Source organism: Pangasianodon hypophthalmus, chromosome 8 (genome assembly GCF_027358585.1).
Source record: "Pangasianodon hypophthalmus isolate fPanHyp1 chromosome 8, fPanHyp1.pri, whole genome shotgun sequence".
Taxonomy (NCBI): Eukaryota; Metazoa; Chordata; class Actinopteri; order Siluriformes; family Pangasiidae; genus Pangasianodon; species Pangasianodon hypophthalmus.
Window position 1 is genome coordinate 29,735,402 of NC_069717.1, and position 21,617 is coordinate 29,757,018.

General features: G+C 40.3%; 2 protein-coding genes and 1 long non-coding RNA gene across 4 annotated transcripts in view; 1 reads left to right on the top strand and 2 right to left on the bottom strand.

Annotated features, from left to right (window-relative positions):
* Positions 1-6,340, top strand: part of ggt5a (gamma-glutamyltransferase 5a) — a 14,740-nt gene extending 8,400 nt beyond the window's left edge. Inside the window, exons 7-12 of the mRNA XM_053236143.1 lie at positions 23-153; positions 415-599; positions 935-1,026; positions 1,176-1,288; positions 1,975-2,085; positions 3,464-6,340. Coding sequence (XP_053092118.1) covers positions 23-153; positions 415-599; positions 935-1,026; positions 1,176-1,288; positions 1,975-2,085; positions 3,464-3,613 — 782 coding nt within the window. The 3' untranslated portion in view covers positions 3,614-6,340. The remainder of the gene's footprint in view (positions 1-22; positions 154-414; positions 600-934; positions 1,027-1,175; positions 1,289-1,974; positions 2,086-3,463) is intronic.
* A 265-nt stretch (positions 6,341-6,605) lies between these two features.
* On the bottom strand, positions 6,606-17,457 carry LOC128317076 (glutathione hydrolase 1 proenzyme-like). 2 transcript variants are annotated; one of them, XM_053236140.1, is made up of 12 exons: positions 17,294-17,457; positions 16,751-16,881; positions 15,223-15,312; positions 14,603-14,795; positions 14,193-14,353; positions 13,812-13,961; positions 12,975-13,111; positions 10,645-10,832; positions 10,432-10,559; positions 10,048-10,160; positions 7,378-7,491; positions 6,608-7,068 (listed from the first exon to the last, which is right to left on the bottom strand). In XM_053236140.1, exons 1-12 carry the CDS (start codon positions 17,455-17,457, stop codon positions 6,925-6,927), a joined length of 1,713 nt encoding a protein of 570 aa, XP_053092115.1. In that variant the 3' UTR covers positions 6,608-6,924. The 2 variants fall into 2 exon arrangements, with proteins under 2 accessions (XP_053092116.1, XP_053092115.1); XM_053236141.1 differs by lacking the exons at positions 16,751-16,881; positions 17,294-17,457 and adding an exon at positions 15,641-16,735 and having other exon boundaries at positions 6,606-7,068.
* Positions 17,458-18,482: 1,025 nt separating this feature from the next.
* On the bottom strand, positions 18,483-21,387 carry LOC128318703 (uncharacterized). Its single transcript, XR_008302162.1, has 3 exons — positions 21,273-21,387; positions 21,042-21,165; positions 18,483-18,982 (listed from the first exon to the last, which is right to left on the bottom strand). It is a non-coding gene; the product is annotated as an uncharacterized LOC128318703 (long non-coding RNA).
* Between the last annotated feature and the right edge of the window lie 230 nt (positions 21,388-21,617).

Consider the following 21,617-nt stretch of genomic DNA (forward strand, 5'->3'; position numbering starts at 1 on the left):
GACTTCCTGTGTGTGTTTTCAGGTTACGCAATGCACCCAACGTCTATAAAAAATCACGAGGGCGCGCTAACTTACCATCGCTACGTCGAGGCGTGTAAATTCGCTAACGGACTGAAGCAGTTAATCAAAGACCCGAGCTTCTCTTCAAATAAGGTGTCCAGACAGATGATTTACTCACAAACATGTCAAAATATTTTTTTTAAGATTTTGAGCTCTCTGTCTCTGACTAGCTAGTTAGAACAGAAAAAAATGAAAATGTGAAGTTTTACATTCTTCTTTTTCTGTTATTTCACTTTGTCAGATTTGTTACCTTTGTTAGTAAAACAGTGAAATAATCATTAGTTTGGTTCAGTGGTGTTTAAACCGTGTAGTGTTTAAACTTTTGTAACATATTATAATAATGTCTGCGAACAGGAAGCGCGCGCTCTGATTAAGGTGGAGTTTGCTGACCGTGTGCGGGCGATGATCAGCAGTAATATTACCCATGATGCTCAGTACTACAACATGACACCACACGCTGACACACAGGGAACCACACACATCTCTGTGCTGGCTGAAGACGGGACTGCCGTCTCTGTTACCAGCACCATCAACCACATGTGAGTACAAATATTCAGTCAAATGCACTGCGAGGAATTTCAGCGAGGCCCCCTGCTGGCCAGTGGCGGTACTGAGAAATATTCCAACTGGACAATAATCACCAAATAAATCAATAATGGAGTCTTGAATAATAATAATAATAATAATAATAATAATAATAATAATGAATGCTAATTGATTAAACACACATTTCCTGCCCGTGCACTCAGGCGAGTGTGAATCAGACCAGCGGGATTAAATGTGTTTGTTATTAAATGTTGATCCTCAGTGTGAGTGTGTGTGTGTGTGTAATTAAATGTTAATCCTCTGTGTGTGTGTGATTTTCTCTCTGTAGATTCGGCTCGAGAGTTTTATCTTCTAACACAGGCGTCATCCTGAACAATGAGCTCGCTGACTTCTGTGGCAGAACGAAACACATTCACCCAGGTGAGCTCACCTGTCTACTCAACCCTAACCCCTAACTTCTAAATTCCAACCCCTAACTCATTAATTACCCCAACCCTAAACTCTAATCCTAAAGTCTTAATTCCTAACATTGAACTCCTGTGTGTGTGTGTGTGTGTGTGTGTGTGTAGGAGAGCGGCCACCCTCCTCCATGGCTCCGGTGGTCCTCTACTCCCCGTCTGAGAAACACACTCTGGTAATCGGAGCTTCAGGAGGCAGTATGATCACCACCGGCATGGCCATGGTCAGAATAAACGCCTCTAAACACCTTTTGAAAACACCAGTTAAACACCTGAGCACCTGAGCGTGTTGGGCAGCAGTGAGAGTGCGGGGAGTGATGGTGGGAACAGGAAACCTCAGGAAGGCTAGGTGACAAACACTACAACCAAGAAGCAATTAGAAAAATATAAAACAGAAAATATGTAGTATGTAGTAAGCAAATACATCAGAGGGAACTATGGAATTATAGAATTATTATTAAACACTAGCAAACAAGTACTAAAATCAAGAACAAATAAGAAAGCTAGGGAACATGGGTGTTACTAGGAAGCATGGAACGTGACCGAACTTAGAAACAGTAAAACGCTATGAAACTATGTACCTACAATCAACTACTAAAGACGAGAAGGGAATAAGTCTAAGGAAAATAAAGGAGCTAGTGAACACCAGGAGACAAACAACAGAAGCAGTAGAGAAATCAGGAAACATGGGGTACTATAGAACTAACAACTAGAAACATGAAGAACTACTGAACACTGAGTCATTAATACAAAAAACATTAGGGAGCTGGGAAAAAGGAAATCTGATGAACTATGGAGTAGGGAACATTTGATAAACCCACTGAGTTCCTGTAGAGAAATGAAAACAGGTGAGTTTTTTTTTGAAGTGTATGTTTTTGTATAATGAAGGTGAACTGGTCCTCGCTCACAGGCGCTGATGAATTACCTCTGGCTGGGGAAAACTCTGAAAGAGTCCATCGCCTCACCTGTCGTATATGTGGACGGAAAGAACGAACTCGGGTTTGAGAAGTCATTTGATCAGGTACTGAAACCATCACAATACACACTGTGGTGGGGCTTCCAGCGAAGTATATCAGCTGTTCACGTGTATATATCGGCTGCTAACGCGTATATGTCATCCGTTAACGCTCATATCGTCTGTTAACGCGTATATGTCATCCGTTAACGCTCGTATCGGCTGCTAACGCGTATATGTCATCCGTTAACGCTCGTATCGGCTGCTAACGCGTATATGTCATCCGTTAACGCTCATATCGTCTGTTAACGCGTATATGTCATCCGTTAACGCTCGTATCGGCTGCTAACGCGTATATGTCATCCGTTAACGCTCGTATCGGCTGCTAACGCGTATATGTCATCCGTTAACGCTCGTATCGGCTGCTAACGCGTATATGTCATCCGTTAACGCTCATATCGTCTGTTAACGCGTATATGTCATCCGTTAACGCTCGTATCGGCTGCTAACGCGTATATGTCATCCGTTAACGCTCGTATCGGCTGCTAACGCGTATATGTCATCCGTTAACGCTCATATCGTCTGTTAACGCACGGCTAACCCTAACCCTAGCTGTTAACATTCAGCCACTGACACTCATTTATCAGCTACTGAAATATACTGTTTTGAGTGTTTAGTCACTAGTCACGTTTACATGGACACTTTTTTTTGTTTCGATCGGAATGAAATTAATCAGATTGATTAATCTGATCGCAGTGTTTACAAGAACGCTGAATAAAGTAATCGGGTCGATATGCGCGTTTACATGACAGAATCGGATTTGATCTTCTGACATGTGCACAGTGCACGAATACACGTTTCCCTCCGTTCCAACACGCAGATACTAGCAGCCGCTCTCTCGTCATTGCTTCTTTTTTCGTTTTAAAAAGCGGACTTAACATTTGCCTATTTCAGCTGCTAATTAGAAGTGATAGCGTGATGTTTTGTGCGGTACTGCGTGTATTTATCAAGCAGTTAAAATGCCCCTTCCCGAGCCCAGAACAAGGCGTCTGTGGATGAGGGTCTGAACCAAGGACCGGTGGGACAACGTCGTCTTGCACCACTTCACAGACGAGGAGCGTCACACGTCATTACGTGATTTGTACGTCATTGCACATGCACAGAAGCGCAGAACTATCTGGTTTCATTTTCAACCCGATGAAGTGTTTACATGTCCTCTCCATCGGATTAGAAAAGGTTTAAACCACCGCTTACGATCCGAATGAAATTTTAATCGGTTTTGGCCAATTCATTCCGATTGACGTGTTTACATGTGACTTTTTAAATCTGATTGTGCTTCTAGTCCAATTACGATCGGATTATTAGTGTCCATGTAAACGTAGCTACTGATTTCAGTGTTAGACTGTGTGTGTGTGTGTGTGTGTGTGTGTGTGTGTTTTCTCAGGATGTGATTAAGGCTCTTCGGCGACTCGGTCACACCGTCACAACTCGACAATATTTCTACAACACAGTTAACGCTGTGTCCAAGCATGAAGACGAGTGTGTTAATGCCATTTCTGACAGGCGCAAAATGGGTGAACCTGCAGGATACTGAACACCACACACACACACACACACACTTCAAACACCCAAAGCTAAACACCACACACACACCTCAAACACCCAATGCTAAACACCACACACACACCTCAAACACTCAATGCTAAACACCACACACACACCTCAAACACCCAATGCTAAACACCACACACACACCTCAAACACTCAATGCTAAACACCACACACACACCTCAAACACCCGATGCTAAACACCACACGCTTAACACCACACACACACCTCAAACACCCAATGCTAAACACCACACACACACCTCAAACACTCAATGCTAAACACCACACACACACCTCAAACACTCAATGCTAAACACCACACACACACACCTCAAACACTCAATGCTAAACACCACACACACACACACACCTCAAACACTCAATGCTAAACACCACACACACACCACACACAAACCTCAAACACCCAACGCTAAACACCACACAAACCTCAAACACCCAATGCTAAACACCACACGCTTAACACCACACACACACCTCAAACACCCAATGCTAAACATCACACACTGAACACCACACACACACACCTCAAACACCCAATGCTAAACATCACACGCTTAACACCACACACACACCTCAAACACCCAATGCTAAACACCACACACTGAACACACCTTAAACACCTCATTCTTAAAACCACACATTGAAGAACACACACACACACACACACACACACACTGAACACCATACATCTAACACTATTATAGATCTAATTAGTCACACAGTTAACCTCACGATTATAAGTATGCGCTAAAATAACATTGAATATCACAGATAATAATCACAGATATTGTATATCTTATTTATCTATATGTACAATTTTGACATATAGAATTAAATAGACTTTAATGTCTTATGTTTTATTTTGTAAATATATTTTTATGTAAGTTATTGTGAATGTTTTTAGTCTGAGATTTCTCTCACCCTCATGTTCTCTCACTCTGATGTCCTCCCCTTGATCTTCCCTCACCCTGACATTCTCTCACTCTGATGTTCCCTCACCCTGACGTTCTCTCGCCCTGACGTTCCCTCAAGCTGACGTTCTCTCACTCTGACGTTCCCTCACCCTGACGTTCTCTCGCCCTGACGTTCCCTCAAGCTGACGTTCTCTCACTCTGACGTTCCCTCAAGCTGACGTTCTCTCGCCCTGACATTCTCTCACTCTGACGTTCCCTCACCCTGACGTTCCCTCAAGCTGACGTTCTCTCGCCCTGACATTCTCTCACTCTGACGTTCCCTCACCCTGACGTTCTCTCGCCCTGACGTTCCCTCAAGCTGACGTTCTCTCACTCTGACGTTCCCTCAAGCTGACGTTCTCTCGCCCTGACGTTCTCTCACTCTGACGTTCCCTCACCCTGACGTTCTCTCACTCTGACGTTCCCTCAAGCTGACGTTCTCTCACCCTGACGTTCTCTCGCCCTGACGTTCTCTCACTCTGATGTTCCCTCACCCTGACGTTCTCTCGCCCTGACGTTCTCTCACTCTGACGTTCCCTCACTCTGACGTTCCCTCACCCTGACGTTCTCTCGCCCTGACGTTCCCTCAAGCTGACGTTCTCTCACTCTGATGTTCCCTCAAGCTGACGTTCCCTCACCCTGACATTCTCTCACTCTGACGCTCCCTCACCCTGACGTTCTCTCACCCTGACGTTCTCTCACTCTGACGTTCCCTCAAGCTGACGTTCCCTCACCCTGACGTTCTCTCACCCTGACGTTCTCTCACCCTGACGTTCCCTCACCTTGACGTTCTCTCACCCTGACGTTCTCGCACCCTGACGTTCTCTCGCCCTGACGTTCCCGCGCTCTGACGTTCCCTCGCTCTGACGTTCCCTCGCTCTGACGTTCTCTCACCCTGACGTTCTCTCACCCTGACATTCCTTCTGTGTCTGTGTGAAATTTCTGTGTTTATCTTAGAACTATGTTAAGGAGTGTTTATTTTGAACATGTGACCTTTGTTGACCCCATGACCCCAACCATGACCGGAGTAACCCTTTCATAACTTCCCTTAATAATACACAGGGTTGTTTCCTGTTTTATTTAAAATCCACAGTGTGTGTGTTACTGCACAGGAAGTGTGTACAAAACCATCAGATTGGCATTCTCTAAAAATTGCGTATTTCCAGCAGTGATCATTATAGAGAAATAAAGGGACCAAAGGGCCGTGTCCCAAACATTAGCACAGAACAGAAGCGTTCTTACTAGAATTAATTCTAACGAGTGAACATGGATTTATGTTAAACCTGATGTACACTTTCATGCAGTGCATTATGGGTAATACTCACTCTGACATCAGGAGGTCTCATTAGAACAGAGCCTGTGTTTTAGAGTTCAGTACAGAGCTTTAAAATGGCTGATGTTCAAATAAAAACATTAGGAAGAATTAAACTGTAGCATTTGGGAAAAAGCCAGAATTCAGAATGTAATAATGTTTGTTTTTAACCAACCTCTGCTGTTCGTATTTTTTAAAATTTTATTTAAATATTAAATAAAATTTGCAAATATAGACATTTCCCATGAACTCTGAAAAGCCTGTGTCTGTCATGGTTTCAGATTTAATACTTTTAACACTTCTTTAGAATTTCATCTGATTCTTAAAAAATAAAACAATGTTTTGGACAAAAATAAACGATACAGAGTGTTCCTGTTTACCCCAAAGGTACTCAATCGGCCAAAACGTTCCCCTTCATTTTTTTCATTTTGTTATTATTGTAATTTCATCTGATTCTTAAAAAATAAAACGATGTTTTTTACCCCAAAGGTACTCAATTGGCCAAAACGTTTCATTTCATATCACATTTCACATTATTTACATTTGATTTAAATGAAAAAAACACAATTCATCAGTCTGTTAATTAGCTGCTGATTTTTGTCCTTTTTTTCAAACAAAAAGTTGTATTTGGTCTCGATGTGTTTTATTTCTTTTATACACTTATTTCCAACACACAATACACAAAGTTAAGTGGGCTAAAATGAAAAATACAGCATTCAGAAGGAACGTACGGAGCTGTGATATTGATACAGATGACTTAGCTACAAATTAAATCAAACATTGAATTGAAGAAGCAACACAATCCATCTTTGCATCCACAAGTTCATCTTTTAATCTGTGTCTTCCATCACATAGTATAGTAATAGTTAAATACAAACAGTATATGTAGGCAGATTATCTGTGTATTGAAAGCTTTGTAATGATCTGTGTGATTCATTCAGATTTGCGTAAATTTCTTTGTTTTAACAAAGCTGTACAGATAAAAGTTGATTATTGTTATAGTTTGTTTCAGTAGCCGACAGCATATCCTCCTTTCCTCTGGTCTGATACAGCACAGATCAGATCATCCTGCCTCACCACGGCCTGAACCAACGAAGTGGTATTCTGCAACGGTGTGTTGTGCTTCTTCTGTTCTAGTCCCTTTTTCACACTCTGTAAATTAAATATAGAGTAAATTATTATTATTGTTAGTGCACAAGAGAAGAAAAGAGTCATGTGTTTGATATAATGATGCTCAGTGACTTGGATATGAATCCTGTTCCCGTGGAAGAGATGAAAGATTCAGCAGTTGATTCATAAACGAATTGTACTCTTATTTAAACAACTCTTTCACATGAATCAGGTGAATCGTAGTGTTGTATTTATCACTGTGTTGTTATGGATGAACATCAGGATACATTTTTATATGAATCAAATTGAGTTGCATCCTGCTGCATCCTGATGCATGTATTCAAGTGGCACCTGATCGAAGTTCTCTTCCACCTCAGTTTTGTTGGAGTTGAGCTGGTTGTGGAATCTGGGTTCCTCTACAGCTCTCTTCACATCGTAGTTAAAGAACAGAGAGTTCAGGATCACCTGTGACCGAGAGGAAACGATTCACTGACACGCTCTATGTGGCTTGTGTTCATAAACCTTTACAACAACACTTATTACTGTGTTTTTCAGTAACAGTGTTTTATAAACATTTTATAAACTCAGTTATACGCTCACTGCCCATCTGTTATCAGACTGATGGAGGAATTTATGAGGTTTTTCAGCAATAGAATGCAAAGATCAAGAAGGATGGATCAGTCAGATTCAAGATTCAAAGAACTTTATTAATCCCAGGAGGAAATTGCTTAATGGGTAGATTATATTGCATCAGTTATCATATGGGGGGATATACAAATGGATGGATGGAGGGATTAATAGACATCAATAGATGTATAAATAAATGGATGAATAGATAAATGGATGTATGGCTGTATGGATAGATATACAGATGGACAGATGGCTGGCTGGATAGACGAATTAGATGTATGGATTTAAAACTTCATTATCTCGTATAATGTGATGTTTGTGTAATCAGTGTGTTGTAACTGTGCACAGTTACGGTTAAAGCCACGTGCGTTAGGGTTAAAGCCACGTGTGTTAAAGCTGCATATGTTAGGGTTAAAGCTGCATATGTGTATAAGGGTTAAAGCCGTGTCAGTTACGGTTAAAGCAGCATGTGTTAGGTTTAAAGCAGTGTGTGTTAGGGTTAAAGCCGTGTCAGTTACGGTTAAAGCTGCACGTGTTAGGGTTAAAGCCGTGTCAGTTACGGTTAAAGCCGCACGTGTTAGGGTTAAAGCCGTGTCAGTTACGGCTAAAGACACGTACGTTAGGGTTAAAGCCGTGCATGTTAGGGTTAAAGTCGCATATGTTAGGGTTAAAACCATGCGTGTTGGGGTTAAAGCAGTGTGTGTTAGGGTTAAAGTAGTGTCAGTTACGATTAAAGCCATGTGTGTTAGGGTTGAAGTCGCATATGTTAGGGTTAAAACCATGCGTGTTAGGGTTAAAGCCGTGTGTTGGGGTTAAAACCGTGTGCGTTAGGGTTAAAGCCACATGTGTTAGGGTTAAATCTGTGCAGGATAGGGTTAAATCCGCATACGTTCAGGTTAAAGTGCATATGTTAGGGTTAAAGCTGCATGTGTGTTAAGGTTAAAGCTGCATATGTTAGGGTTAAAGCCCAATATGTTAGAGTTAAAGCCGCATGTGTGTTAGGGTTAAAGCTGCGAGTGTTAGGGTTAAAGCCGTGTGTGTTAGGGTTAAAGCTGTGTGTGTTAGGGTTAAAGCCGTGTGTGTTAGGGTTAAAGCTGAGTGTGTTAGGGTTAAAGCCGTGTGTGTTAGGGTTAAAGCTGCGAGTGTTAGGGTTAAAGCCGTGTGTGTTAGGGTTAAAGCCGTGTGTTAGAGTTAAAGCCGTGTGTGTTAGGGTTAAAGCCGTGTGTTTGGGTTAAAGCCGTGTGTGTTAGGGTTAAAGCTGAGTGTGTTAGGGTTAAAGCCGTGTGTGTTAGGGTTAAAGCCGTGTGTGTTAGGGTTAAAGCTGAGTGTGTTAGGGTTAAAGCTGTGCATGTTAGGGTTAAAGCTGAGTGTGTTAGGGTTAAAGCCATGAGTTAAAGCTGTGTGTGTTAGGGTTAAAGCCGTGTGTGTTAGGGTTAAAGCCGTGTGTGTTAGGGTTAAAGCTGTGTGTGTTAGGGTTAAAGCCGTGTGTGTTAGGGTTAAAGCCGTGTGTGTTAGGGTTAAAGCTGTGTGTGTTAGGGTTAAAGCCGTGTGTATTAGGGTTAAAGCTGTGTGTGTTAGGGTTAAAGCCGTGTGTTAGAGTTAAAGCCGTGTGTGTTAGGGTTAAAGCTGTGCATGTTAGGGTTAAAGCTGTGTGTGTTAGGGTTAAAGCCGTGTGTGTTAGGGTTAAAGCCGTGTGTGTTAGGGTTAAAGCTGTGTGTGTTAGGGTTAAAGCCGTGTGTATTAGGGTTAAAGCCGTGTGTGTTAGGGTTAAAGCTGTGTGTGTTAGGGTTAAAGCCGTGTGTATTAGGGTTAAAGCTGTGTGTGTTAGGGTTAAAGCCGTATGTTAGAGTTAAAGCCGTGTGTGTTAGGGTTAAAGCCGTGTGTTAGAGTTAAAGCCGTGTGTGTTAGGGTTAAAGCTGTGCATGTTAGGGTTAAAGCCATGAGTTAAAGCTGTGCATGTTAGGGTTAAAGCCACGAGTGTTACGAGGATTAAAGCCATGAATATTAGGATTAAAGTGTGTTAGGGTTAAAGCTGTGTATTACTGTTAAAGCCGTGTGTGTTACGGTTAAAGCCGTGTGTATTACTGTTAAAGCCGTGTGTGTTAGGGTTAAAGCCGTGTGTGTTAGGGTTAAAGCCATGTGTGTTACCGTTAAAGCCGTGTGTGTTAGGGTTAAAGGTGTGTGAGTTAGGGTTAAAGCCGTGTGTGTTAGGGTTAAAGCTGTGTGTTAGGGTTAAAGCCATGTGTGTTAGGGTTAAAGCTGTGTATTACTGTTAAAGCCGTGTGTGTTACCGTTAAAGTCATGTGTGTTAGGGTTAAAGCCGTGAATATTAGGATTAAAGTGTGTTAGGGTTAAAGCCGTGCGCGTTACGGTTTAAGCCACGTGTGTTACCAGAGCCGTTGCCGTGGTGATCTTCGTCCCACCTGCAGCTCCCACAACCATTTTAACTTTGTTGTTTTTGTCGCAGATGATGGTCGGGCACATGGACGAGAGCGGCCTTTTACCTGCACAAACAGTGGACATGTTACAGTGTTACTGTTTCATATCGCAATCATTTACAAAACTTTTATTAATAAAATATTACAATATTATCACAATATTGTATCAGAAAAAGTTACATCACCTGCACTAACTATAGATTAAACTGTGGACGTTAATAATGTTATGTGTGATACATGTAATATATTGGATGATACATTATCACAGTTTATCCACATATATATAATCTTATGTGGCTCTGAAACAAACATGAATAATTAGATAAAAATCTGTTACCTGGTTGGATGAAGTTATTAGGTGAAGGAGGAACGTTGTATGCATTTGTGATGTGCGGAGAACTGAAGTCGTCCATCATATTGTTAAAGATGATTCCAGTGGAACGTGACATCACTTTAGAACCAAAACTGCACAGAAACACCATCAGGACTTTATACACTCAGTACAGTGTGTTCTGATTGGCTCAGAGCAGTACAGCATGTTCAGTCTTACGGCAGGTTGATGCTGCTGGTCACAGCCACGGCGCTCCCATCCTCAGCGATGATGGACAGATGAGCCGTTCCGTAACTCTCAGGGTTAAAGTATTCTGGATCATAGTAACTCTCTGGCTGCGTGCTGTCATCTGAGATCTTACTGCGGATGTTATTGGCAAAGTAGTCCGAGGTCATGTTGTGGATGAGCTGAAGAGCGAGAGAGAGAATGACAAACATCATAGAATGACAAATTCAGATGATGTGGCTCAAATGAGTCCTCTGGCTAATTGTATGGTCCAGTGTTTCTTCATTTCCCCACTCACAAATTTAGTTCCTGTAGTTCATCTTATCTTGTCACATGCGTATAGGTACAGTGCATTCAGAAAGTATTCAGACCCCTTCATTTTTTTCATTTTGTTATTATTGTAATTTCATCTGATTCTTAAAAAATAAAACGATGTTTTTTACCCCAAAGGTACTCAATTGGCCAAAACGTTTCATTTCATATCACATTTCACATTATTTACATTTGATTTAAATGAAAAAACAAACACAATTCATCATTCTGTTAATTAGCTGCTGATTTTTGTCTTTTTTTTTTTTTTCAAACAAAAAGTTGTATTTGGTCTCGATGTATTTTATTTCTCTTATACACTTATTTCCAACACACAATACACAAAGTTAAGTGGGCTAAAATGAAAAATACAGCATTCCGAAGGAATGTACGGAGCTGTGATATTGATACAGATGACTTGGCTACAAATTAAATCAAACATTGAATTGAAGAAGCAACACAATCCACAAGTTCATCTTTTAATCTGTCTTCCATCACATAGTATAGTAATAGTTAAATACAAACAGTATATGTAGGCAGATTATCTGTGTATTGAAAGCTTTGTAATGATCTGTGTGATTCATTCAGATTTGTGTAAATTTCTATTTTATCAAAGCTGTACAGATAAAAGTTGATTATTGTTATAGTTTGTTTCAGTAGCCGACAGCATATCCTCCTTTCCTCTGGTCTGATACAGCACAGATCAGATCATCCTGCCTCACCACGGCCTGAACCAACGAAGTGGTATTCTTCACCTTTGTCATGTGATTCTTCTGTTCTAGTCCCTTTTTCACACTGTGTAAATTAAATACAGATGCTTCTGTCTGGTCACCTTTGTTCTTGCTCACCTCTCTTACCAAGGGCCTTCTTTCCCAATTGCTCAGTTTGGCCGGGCGACCAGCTCTAGTAAGAGTCCTGGTTGTTCCAAACTTCTTCCATTTAAGAATTATGGAGGCCACTGTGGTCTTGGGAACCTTCAATGCAGCAGAATTTTTTTCCAGCCTTCTCCAGATCTGTGCCTCTACACAATCCTGTCTCTGAGCTTTGCAGGCAGGTCCTTTGACCTTATGACTTGGTTTTTGCTCTGATATGCATTTTCAGCTGTTAGACCTTACATATATATACAGGTGTGTGCCTTTCCAAATCAGATCATGTCCAATCAGGTGAATTTGGACTCCGGATCAAAGTGTAGAAACAAACTGTAGAAACATCTTAAAGACGATCCAGAGAAATGGGATGCACCTGAGCTAAATTTCAAGTGTCATAGCAAAGGGTCTGACTACTTATGTCAAAGTGATATTTCAGTTTTTTCTTTTTAATAAATTTGCCTATATATATATATATATATATATATATATATATATATATACACACACACACACATATATATATATATATATATATAGCCAAAAGTATGTACATGCCTGACCAATCACACCCACATGTGAATGTTGAACATCCCATTCCAGATTTCGTCTCCTCTTTGCTGTTATAATAACCTTCACTATTCTGGGAAGGCTTTCCACTACATTTTGAAGTGTGGCTGTAGGGAATTGCCCATTCAACCACAAGAGCATTAGTGAGGTCAGACATGCAATCAGTGTTCCAGTTCTTCCCAAAGGTGTTTAATGGGTTTGAGGTCAGAACACTAGACTTCTTCCACACCAACCATATCTTCGTGGGCCTTGCTTTGTGCACAGGGGCATTGTCACACTGGAAAAGGTTTGGGCCCCTTAGTTCCAGTGAAGGGAAAACTTAATGCTACGGCATACATTCTATACAATTTTGTGCTTCCAAATTTGTGGGAACACTTTTGGGAAGGCCCACATATGGGTGTGACAGTCAGATGTCCACATACAGTACTTTTGGCCATATACACTACCATTTCTCTTGAGAACTAAAAAATGCTGGACAGGCCACAAGAGACAAACTATAACCAACATGAGTGACCTGCTAGTGTGAACATAATGTTACTGATGAACAACCCCATGATGTGGAAATAAACACTGTCTCACGTCAGTGATGTTGAGGTAACGAGGATCTCCCAGCCTGCTCCTCATAGCGAAAGCGAAGCGGAAAGCCTCGATGATGCGGTGATAAGTGCGCGTCTTCTTCTCTGTAGTAGACACACTGCTGGATGAGAAATTATAACCTGCACAGAGACAGTTTTACGCTTTTAGACCATCATCATCATCATCATCATACACGAGTTATAAGCTTTCATATAAGCTTCATGTAGCAACATAGTGAGGGCTAATGAACTTTCAAGATACTGGGAAATCTTAAATCCTATTTCAAAAACATCACAAGGGCTAAGAAATCTTGTCTATAGCTAGATTGTTGACAGATTTGGGTACTGTATTTAATTATACAAAACAATAATTTACCTCAAACTAGCTAGTTTGGCTAATTAATACAAGATAGGTACTGTTGAAGCTGTAAGCTAAGCTATCTAGTGAGAGTTAGCTGGCTAGAGTTAGCACAATACTGCTTTGTATGTAAACTATTCTAAATATTTTCTAGTTAAAACCAGAATTTTATGCTAAGCAGTACAATGAGGCTAGTGGCGATGTCACACGATCAAGTTCGCAATTGGTTTATCAAGTTTAACTTAAGCTACATGGTTTTTGACCCAAAGAGTCAACCTCCATCATTTATCCTTCTAAGATATTCTGAAGCCTGTGTCTCAGGTCTCTAACTCCCCTACCTCATAATGCTAATTAGGGCTAAGTGGCTAACAGTGAGTTAGCATAACTGTTGAGAAAATCTATGTGGCTAATGCAGATGTATTAGACACTTCTAATGTCCATTTATCCCACACAAATGAACACACATGACAAACACACACTCACCATCCACAATGTTGAGGATTAGCGCTAGCACAGGACCGCTAGATGGAGCATCTGGAAAATGCATTGTGTATTCTCCCACATTTATCTTCAGTGGGCTTTCATTCAACAATGGTGTATACCTTAACAAGTCTTCAAGTGTTATAATGCCACCTGGATCGTCCCAAAACACCATGAACAGATTAGCATACAACAGGAGGTGATTAGCAGTGAGTATTAGCCTCTTAGTGTCTGTGAAATTATTGATTAGCATCTATACTGTAGTGAATATTAGCATGTGTCTCAGTGATTTTTACATTTGTACTGGAGGGAATATTAGCATCATGCTGCTAATAATAAAGATTGTAGCGTGTTGTAGACTTTAATGGTTAAACACTGATGGACCTGCAGTTTGGGTGTCATTCACTATCGTTTCAGCCATGGAGCCATTATAAAAAACATCAGCTCCTCCCTCAGCGATCTTCTCGTAGGTGTCTGCTAGCTGTGGAAATCTGATAATATCGTTTTCCCTCAGGATGGTTTTGTTGGAATCACAAAATACTTCACTGTAAAGAATAAAGTCAAAAACACAATTAAAATAATTAATTTTCCTTATGGCAATAAAGTATTCATCAATCAGTCCACATTCTGCCCTGATTCTGTCATGTTTGCTTATATGGTCGTAGCTTCCTTTTCCCGCTAACACTTATTCTTTCTGGGAGCTTTTCCATTTTAACAAAAAATAAACCTCCAAAGACATCGCATGGGTGCTGAGGATATTTTGACATGTCCATGATAGAGATATTGTCCCTCACCACAGCGTTTCATTAGCCTCAATGTCTTCCTTGTTTTTCTGCATGGCTTCAGCGAGATCTTTGCTGACACGGATGCCTTCACGTGCCAGCTGGATGCTCGGCTGAAACAGCTCCCTCCACGGCAGGCGGCCATGACGCCGGTGTGCCAGTTCATAGCCACGAAGCTCACCGGGGACCGCAATGGACAGGCCTTCTGTTTATTCATGAAAGCACAATGGACAACAAAGCTATAAAACCCTTTCTGATCTATAATGTTCACATTTATTTACTCTTTTTTTTAAAGTACACTGAGCTGCAGTCCACATCTAAAAGTGCTTCATTAATAAAGTATATTTTTATTTGTTTCAGCTTTCTGATTGTGAAACAAACAAGACATATTCTAATTAATTAAACTAACACTGATTAAACTTATTTTTTAAACTTATTTATCTGAGAGCCTGCAGTGGGTTGCAGCACAGAAAAAATAAAGAGGGATTCTAAATAAATGTAGACGTAAGCCATTAAAATAAATAAAATGTTCTACGTGTGTGTCTGTGAAAAACGTGATGGCACTGTGAGATAATAAATGTTGTAAACACTTTTTGCTAACAGGGTTTATCAGTGTTCAGGATGTTCAGTACCTTTTTGAGCGAGCTGCGTGTCATTGCCGAACATGTCACGTGTGGCCTTTTGGGGAGCCGTTTCCCTCGCGTCGATTGTCTCCACCTCCCCTAAGAGAGAAAAGCAAAAAAACAGTTCACATTTCAGTGAATGAATGCTCAGAGAATTAATATTGATTTTTAAAATTTGTAGCTGATGTGGACTTTTCATGTTAAGTTGGAAACTGCACACATCAGACCTGAAAAAGATGCAATCAAGATGTAATTGAAGTGTAGACTTTCAGCTTTAATTCAAGGGATTTGAAATTAAGAATTACAGCCATTTTTTACAGAGTCCCTCCATTTTCACAGGCTCAAAAATAATTGGACAAACTAATAATCATAAATATTAGGATTATTTTTAATACTTGGATGCAAATCCTTTGCAGTCAATGACTACCTGAAGTCTGGAGCCCATGGACATCACCAAACGCTGACTTTCCTCCCTTGAGATGCTTTGCCAGGCCTTTACTGCAGCCATCTTCAGTTGCTGCTTGTTTGTGGGTCTTTCTGCCTTCAGTTTTGTCTTCAATAAGTAAAAAGCAGCTCAGTTTGGTTGAGGTCAGGTGACTGACTCGGCCATTTAAGAGCATTCCAGTTCTTTGCCTTAAGAAGCTCTTGGGTTGTTTTTGCGGTTTTGGGTCTTTATCCATCTGTACTGTGAAGCACCATCCTATCCATTTTGCAGAATTTGACTGAATCTGAGCAGAAAGTAGCTCTACACACCTCAGAATTCATCCTGCTACTTCTGTCAGCAGTCACATCATCAATAAACACCAGTGACCCAGGTCCATTGGCAGACATACATGCCCATGACATAACACTTTGGATCATGAGCCCTTCCTTTCCATCTCTACACTTTTCTCTTTTCATCATTCTGGTACAATTTAATCTTGCATCAGAACTGGTCAGGCTTTTTTTAGAGGCTTTTTAGCAAAATCTAACCTGGACTTTCTGTTCTTGAATGTTACCAGTGGTTTGCCTCTTCAGTTAAACCATCTGTATTTACATTCATGAAGACATCTCTTGATCCCTTCGTCCCTCCTCCAGAGATTTCTTGACTTGGCTAGATGTTGTGAAGGGCTTTTTCTTCACCAAGGAAAGAATTCTGTAATCATCCACTTCAGTTGTCTTCCGTGGTCTTCCAGGCCTTTTGATGTTGTTGAGCTCGCCAGTGCATTCCTTCTTTTTAAGAATGTACCAAATTGTTGATTTGACACTCCTAAAGTTTCTGCTGTCTCTCTGATGGGTCTGTTTTGTTTTTTCAGCCTAATGACGGCCTCCTTCACTTGCATTGACACCTCTTTGGACCGCATACTGAGAGTTCCCATGAGCAGCAACTAAATGCAAATTCAATGCTTGGAATCAACTCCAGACCTTTTATCTCCTTAATCTGTTGTGAAATTTGTGTCACTGTCCAAATACTTGTGGACGTGACTGTAGATAGATAGATAGATAGATAGATAGATAGATGAAAGGACGGACAGATGGATGGATGGATGGATGTCACCTGTAGAGCTGTTATAGATGATGAAGAAATGTCCTCCTCCGAAGCCCATGCTGTGAGCATTAAACAGTCCGACACACAGCAGCGCTGCGATGGCGGCGTCCACTGCAGAGCCTCCGCGCTGTAACATGTCCCTGAGACAAAAACACACCACAACGTGACTATTACAGTCTCCGAGACTAACCTCCTCCACTGAGCTGAAACTACAGTGTGTTATTTTCTGTATTAAAGATTTAATATTTAATATTGAGACCTCATATGTAATTACAGACTTAAGTTCTATTCAGAATTTACATGAGAGTTATGCACATGTGGGTGGAGTTCACACCAAGGACCACGGTGGAGATGCATCTTAATCAGAGACACAAACACTCGCCTTTAAACCCAGAAACTAATCAGGAATAGTAACTGCCCCTCAGTGAATAACTAAACCCTCACTGGGTTACACTGGGTTTAATGTAGATGATGTACTGAAAATAATATGCTGCAAATAGCAGGAATAATGACTAACAGTAATTTTTATCATATTGTGAGTGAAGGTCCTACCTGCCGATCTCAGAACATTTCCCATTGGAGGCTGCTACAGCAGCTTTGGAGTAGCAGTGATCGTTATTTCTCATCGATATTTGATGACATTTGATGCAAACAATCAGAACAGCAATCACAACAGCAATCAGAGCAATGCAAGCAATGCAGTACTTCTTTCCCATGGTCCTGTTCAAACACAGTGCAAAAATGAATAAAGTTATTACAGTAATGATGTCACTACATTTGTTTTTGATCATCATAACACAATTACAAAGTTTAGTGTTCAGTGTTCAGTCTCAGTGTCTTAATGTTTTAAACTAAATTAATTTCCAAATTTTGAATTTCCCCAAGTGAAAGGAACTCCAAATGGAGGAGCTGTAAATGCTCAGTGTGTGAGACGTGACGACGTGAAGTAGCTGTGATTAGGGCTGTAATTATGTCCAGGCCTTAATTAAAGCTAATCAAAGGTGTAATTATCAGCGTCTGGGTTGTTTATTTGATCATTTGTTTACAGTCTTGTACACTGACAGTAATCTACACATAATGTTAATTACAATTAATCATCAGTAGCCAGAACAGAAAGTTCTGATTTTATCTCTTACATGTGATGAATATATGGTTGTATATGCGTGAATATTATCATATCTGCTCAGTGATGCTCCTGTGGTCCGTTTCCATTGATGGACAGGGTACGGGGTGCCAGTACTTTTAATTTGTTGGTTTTTGCTGTATTTTAGTGGCTATGTGCTACACTGGCATCAGAGGAAGACATTAAATAACCACTGTAAGGATTAAATAAACACTGTAAGGGCTAAATAAACACTGTAAGGGTTAAGCACTGTTGGTGTTAATTTCAGAGTGGAGTAAACACCTTAATATTCATATGACTGAAGGAAAGTGAAGCTCAGAACACACTGCGGGTTTGATTTTTACTGCCTTCACACACACATGTATACATGCACAGGGAGGACATCTATCTCTCTCTCTCTCTCTGTAGTTTATTACTTTGAGTGTTTGACAGCTCATGGCACAGAGCCATGTCTGTAATCAAGACGGCGGTCTGTGTTTGTGTGTGTGTGTGTGTGTGTGTGTGTGAGAGAGAGAGACAGAACTGGTGTGTATTACATGCACACACTCGTATTCACCACTTAAACTTAATTAAACATTAAACATTATACTGCACCAAAAACACAGACTGAGGGTGAATTGATATTAATAGTGACTTGATATCATCAAATATAAAAAAAAAACTATTGTGATGTAACTAGGTTGACTCTATTCAGAATTTACATGAGAGTTATGCACATGTGGGTGGAGTTCACACCGAGGACCACGGTGGAGATGCATCTTAATCAGAGACACAAACACTCGCCTTTAAACCCAGAAACTAATCAGGAATAGTAACTGCCCCTGAGTGAATAACTAAACCCTCACTGGGTTACACTGGGTTTAATGTAGATGATGTACTGAAAATAATATGCTGCTAATAACAGGAATAATGACTAACAGTAATTTTTATCATATTGTGAGTGAAGGTCCTACCTGCCGATCTCAGAACTTTCCTCAGCGTCGGCTGCTACAGCAGCTTCGGAGTAGCAGTGATCTTTGCAGCACCATTTGATGCAAACAATCACAACAGCAATCGCAACAATAATCAGAACGGCAATCAGAACATAGGAAGCAATGCAGCACTTCTCCTCCATAGTCCTGTTCAACCACAGTGCAAAAATTAATAATGTTATTACAGTAATGATGTCACTACATTTGTTTTTGATCATCATAACACAATTACAAACACATTGTAATGTCTTACCTGATTGTTTAGTGTTCAGTGTTCAGTCTCAGTGTCTTAATGTTTTAAACTAAATTAATTTCCAAATTTTGAATTTTCCCAGAGTGAAAAGAACTCCAAACGAAGGAGCTGTGTGTGTGTGTGAGACAGAACTGGTGTGTATTACATGTAGCGTGTAATAACCTGCACACACTCGTGTTCACCAATTAAACATGTAATTTACACTTTATACTGCACCAAAAACACACTCTGAGGGTGAAGTGATATTAATAGTGACTTTGTAACCCACCCAAATAATTGATGCTGTAGCCTTATGTATGTTCATATGTATATGCATATATTATTATTTTTTTGTTATTTCCCTTGCCTGATGTGTAAAATGTTCACACACACACACACACACACACACACACACAGAACTGTGTTTGGCTCAGTATATATTTCTTTCGGACTTCCATATATACACATACATATGGATGTTGATTAATTGTTTTTTTGTTGTTGTTATTGCTGATTGATTCCTTTGTGTTCAACTGATAAATTGTAAACAGTAAGGAATACTTTCATATGGTAATGTGCAAAGTGTTTAGTTACGGATTACACTGTTGATTGAAGTGAAAGGGAAGGAGAAGTAAAACTGACTTCAGTGAAACTGACTGTGCATGTTCCCTTCTATTCGTTCAGTTAGTTCTGAAGTCAAACTAAGTTCATTCAAGTGCAGACACACATATTAAGATACAATAATTAAGTATTTATTTTTTCTATTTTCATGGTGTGAGACCCTGAACCTCCTTTTTCTTTGATATTAATCCAACAAATGGGTTACAACTTGATATCATCAAATGTTTTAAAATGACTTGATATCATCAAATATTAAAAAAAACTACAGGAGGGCAGCACAGGGTACACGTGGTACACAGGGTGGGTGAGAAGCAGGCTTTAATTGTAAGACCATGGCAGGGTGTATGTGTGAGGGTGGGAGGAATAATTGTTAAACACCTCCAAAACCATAAACAGTTAGCCTTTTACCACGACTAATATCAAACAGCTCAATAGCTGATATGGTCAAATAATCTCCTTTCAATTCAAATCCTGTCCCTTACAAATAAAATAAATAAAAAAGCAAAAAACAGTTTAACTTTTACCGCCTTATATGTAACATTTTATGGAACTAAATCATCAACTCTAATTTTGCCTCTTCTAACGGCTCTGACACGTCACGCTGGCGTTTTAGCGTAAGAGTCCGATTGAGCCGATGAGAGAAGGAGCGATCTGATTGGCTGTTCACCCAAATAAATCAGTGTAGAAGAAGAGAAATCACATGGAATTGGGATGCAGCTTTAGCTTATCTTTTTGCTTTTTATCTTTCGTTTGCTTTTGACATTGAATACACACTGATGATGTCATAACGACTGTTACAGAAGCCGACCAATCCGCAGCTTCTCTTTGACGCACACTCAGTGAAAAAAGGAGGGAAAAAGAAACAGAGACAGACAGACAGAGAGAGAGAGTGAAACAGTTCAGTATATTTTGTTGACCATTTCTACAGCTTTAACTTGTTACAAATATCAGAAACTATAAATATGCACGAATATGTATAATTACAGAAACGCCCCCAAGTCCTCTTACAATGTTGTTGAAATGCTACACACACACACACAGAGAAGCTCTATCTATAGCGTACTAGTGTACATGCTTTCAGTTCGTAAGGTCTTATGGATGCCTGACACATGACACCCCCCCAAATAAACCATCTGTGTATTTATTCCATCATTTAACCTGACACTCAGAACCTTCTTATCTTTCCATTTTTCATACATTTCTTTCACTGGCCCAGACAATTCCTTCTTATTTACGCTTCCCATTCTGCCTCTGTAGTTTTCTAGAAAAACTGAAAACTTCTTTTTTTGTTTCTAGAAAATTAAACTTAATTTCCTGCCTCAGCTCTCTTCCTGCGGTTCGTGGATCACGTACCTGTTTGTCAGAGATGTCAACTTGCTTTCCCCTCAGTGTGTATCCGATATTCTGTCACTGCAGAAACTCGCAGTTGGTCTTCACAGTCACGATGGAGTTTGTGGTCCACACAGAGACGCCAAGACTGTTGTAGATTTCAAACCGAAAATGAAACAGAGTCAGAAACCAAGTCAGAGCAAAATGTTCCTTTATTCGCAAGGAGTATTGGCTATGCAGAGAGAGAGTGCTTACTACTCAATGTTCTTCAGCTCTTCTTCACCTGTGCACAGGATACACATACTCAGCACTAACTGCCTCTTTGCTGTTGGCTAGGAAATCATCTGTTTCCATACATGGTAGTGTGTTTCTGTCTGTAGCTACTTCTTCATTTTCCCCCTTGCCTGCAACTGTGTGTGTTAAAACCACCCCAGATATTTCCTGTCTCACACACACACTCAGTATTTTTCACTCAAGATGTTTTCAAGATCTTGTTTCAAAGGAAATCATGAGTTAAATCAAATCAATTTCTGCAAACATAAGCTATGCCACTACTAAACGTTCTTCAGCTCTTCCACTTTGCTGTTGGCTAGGAAATCA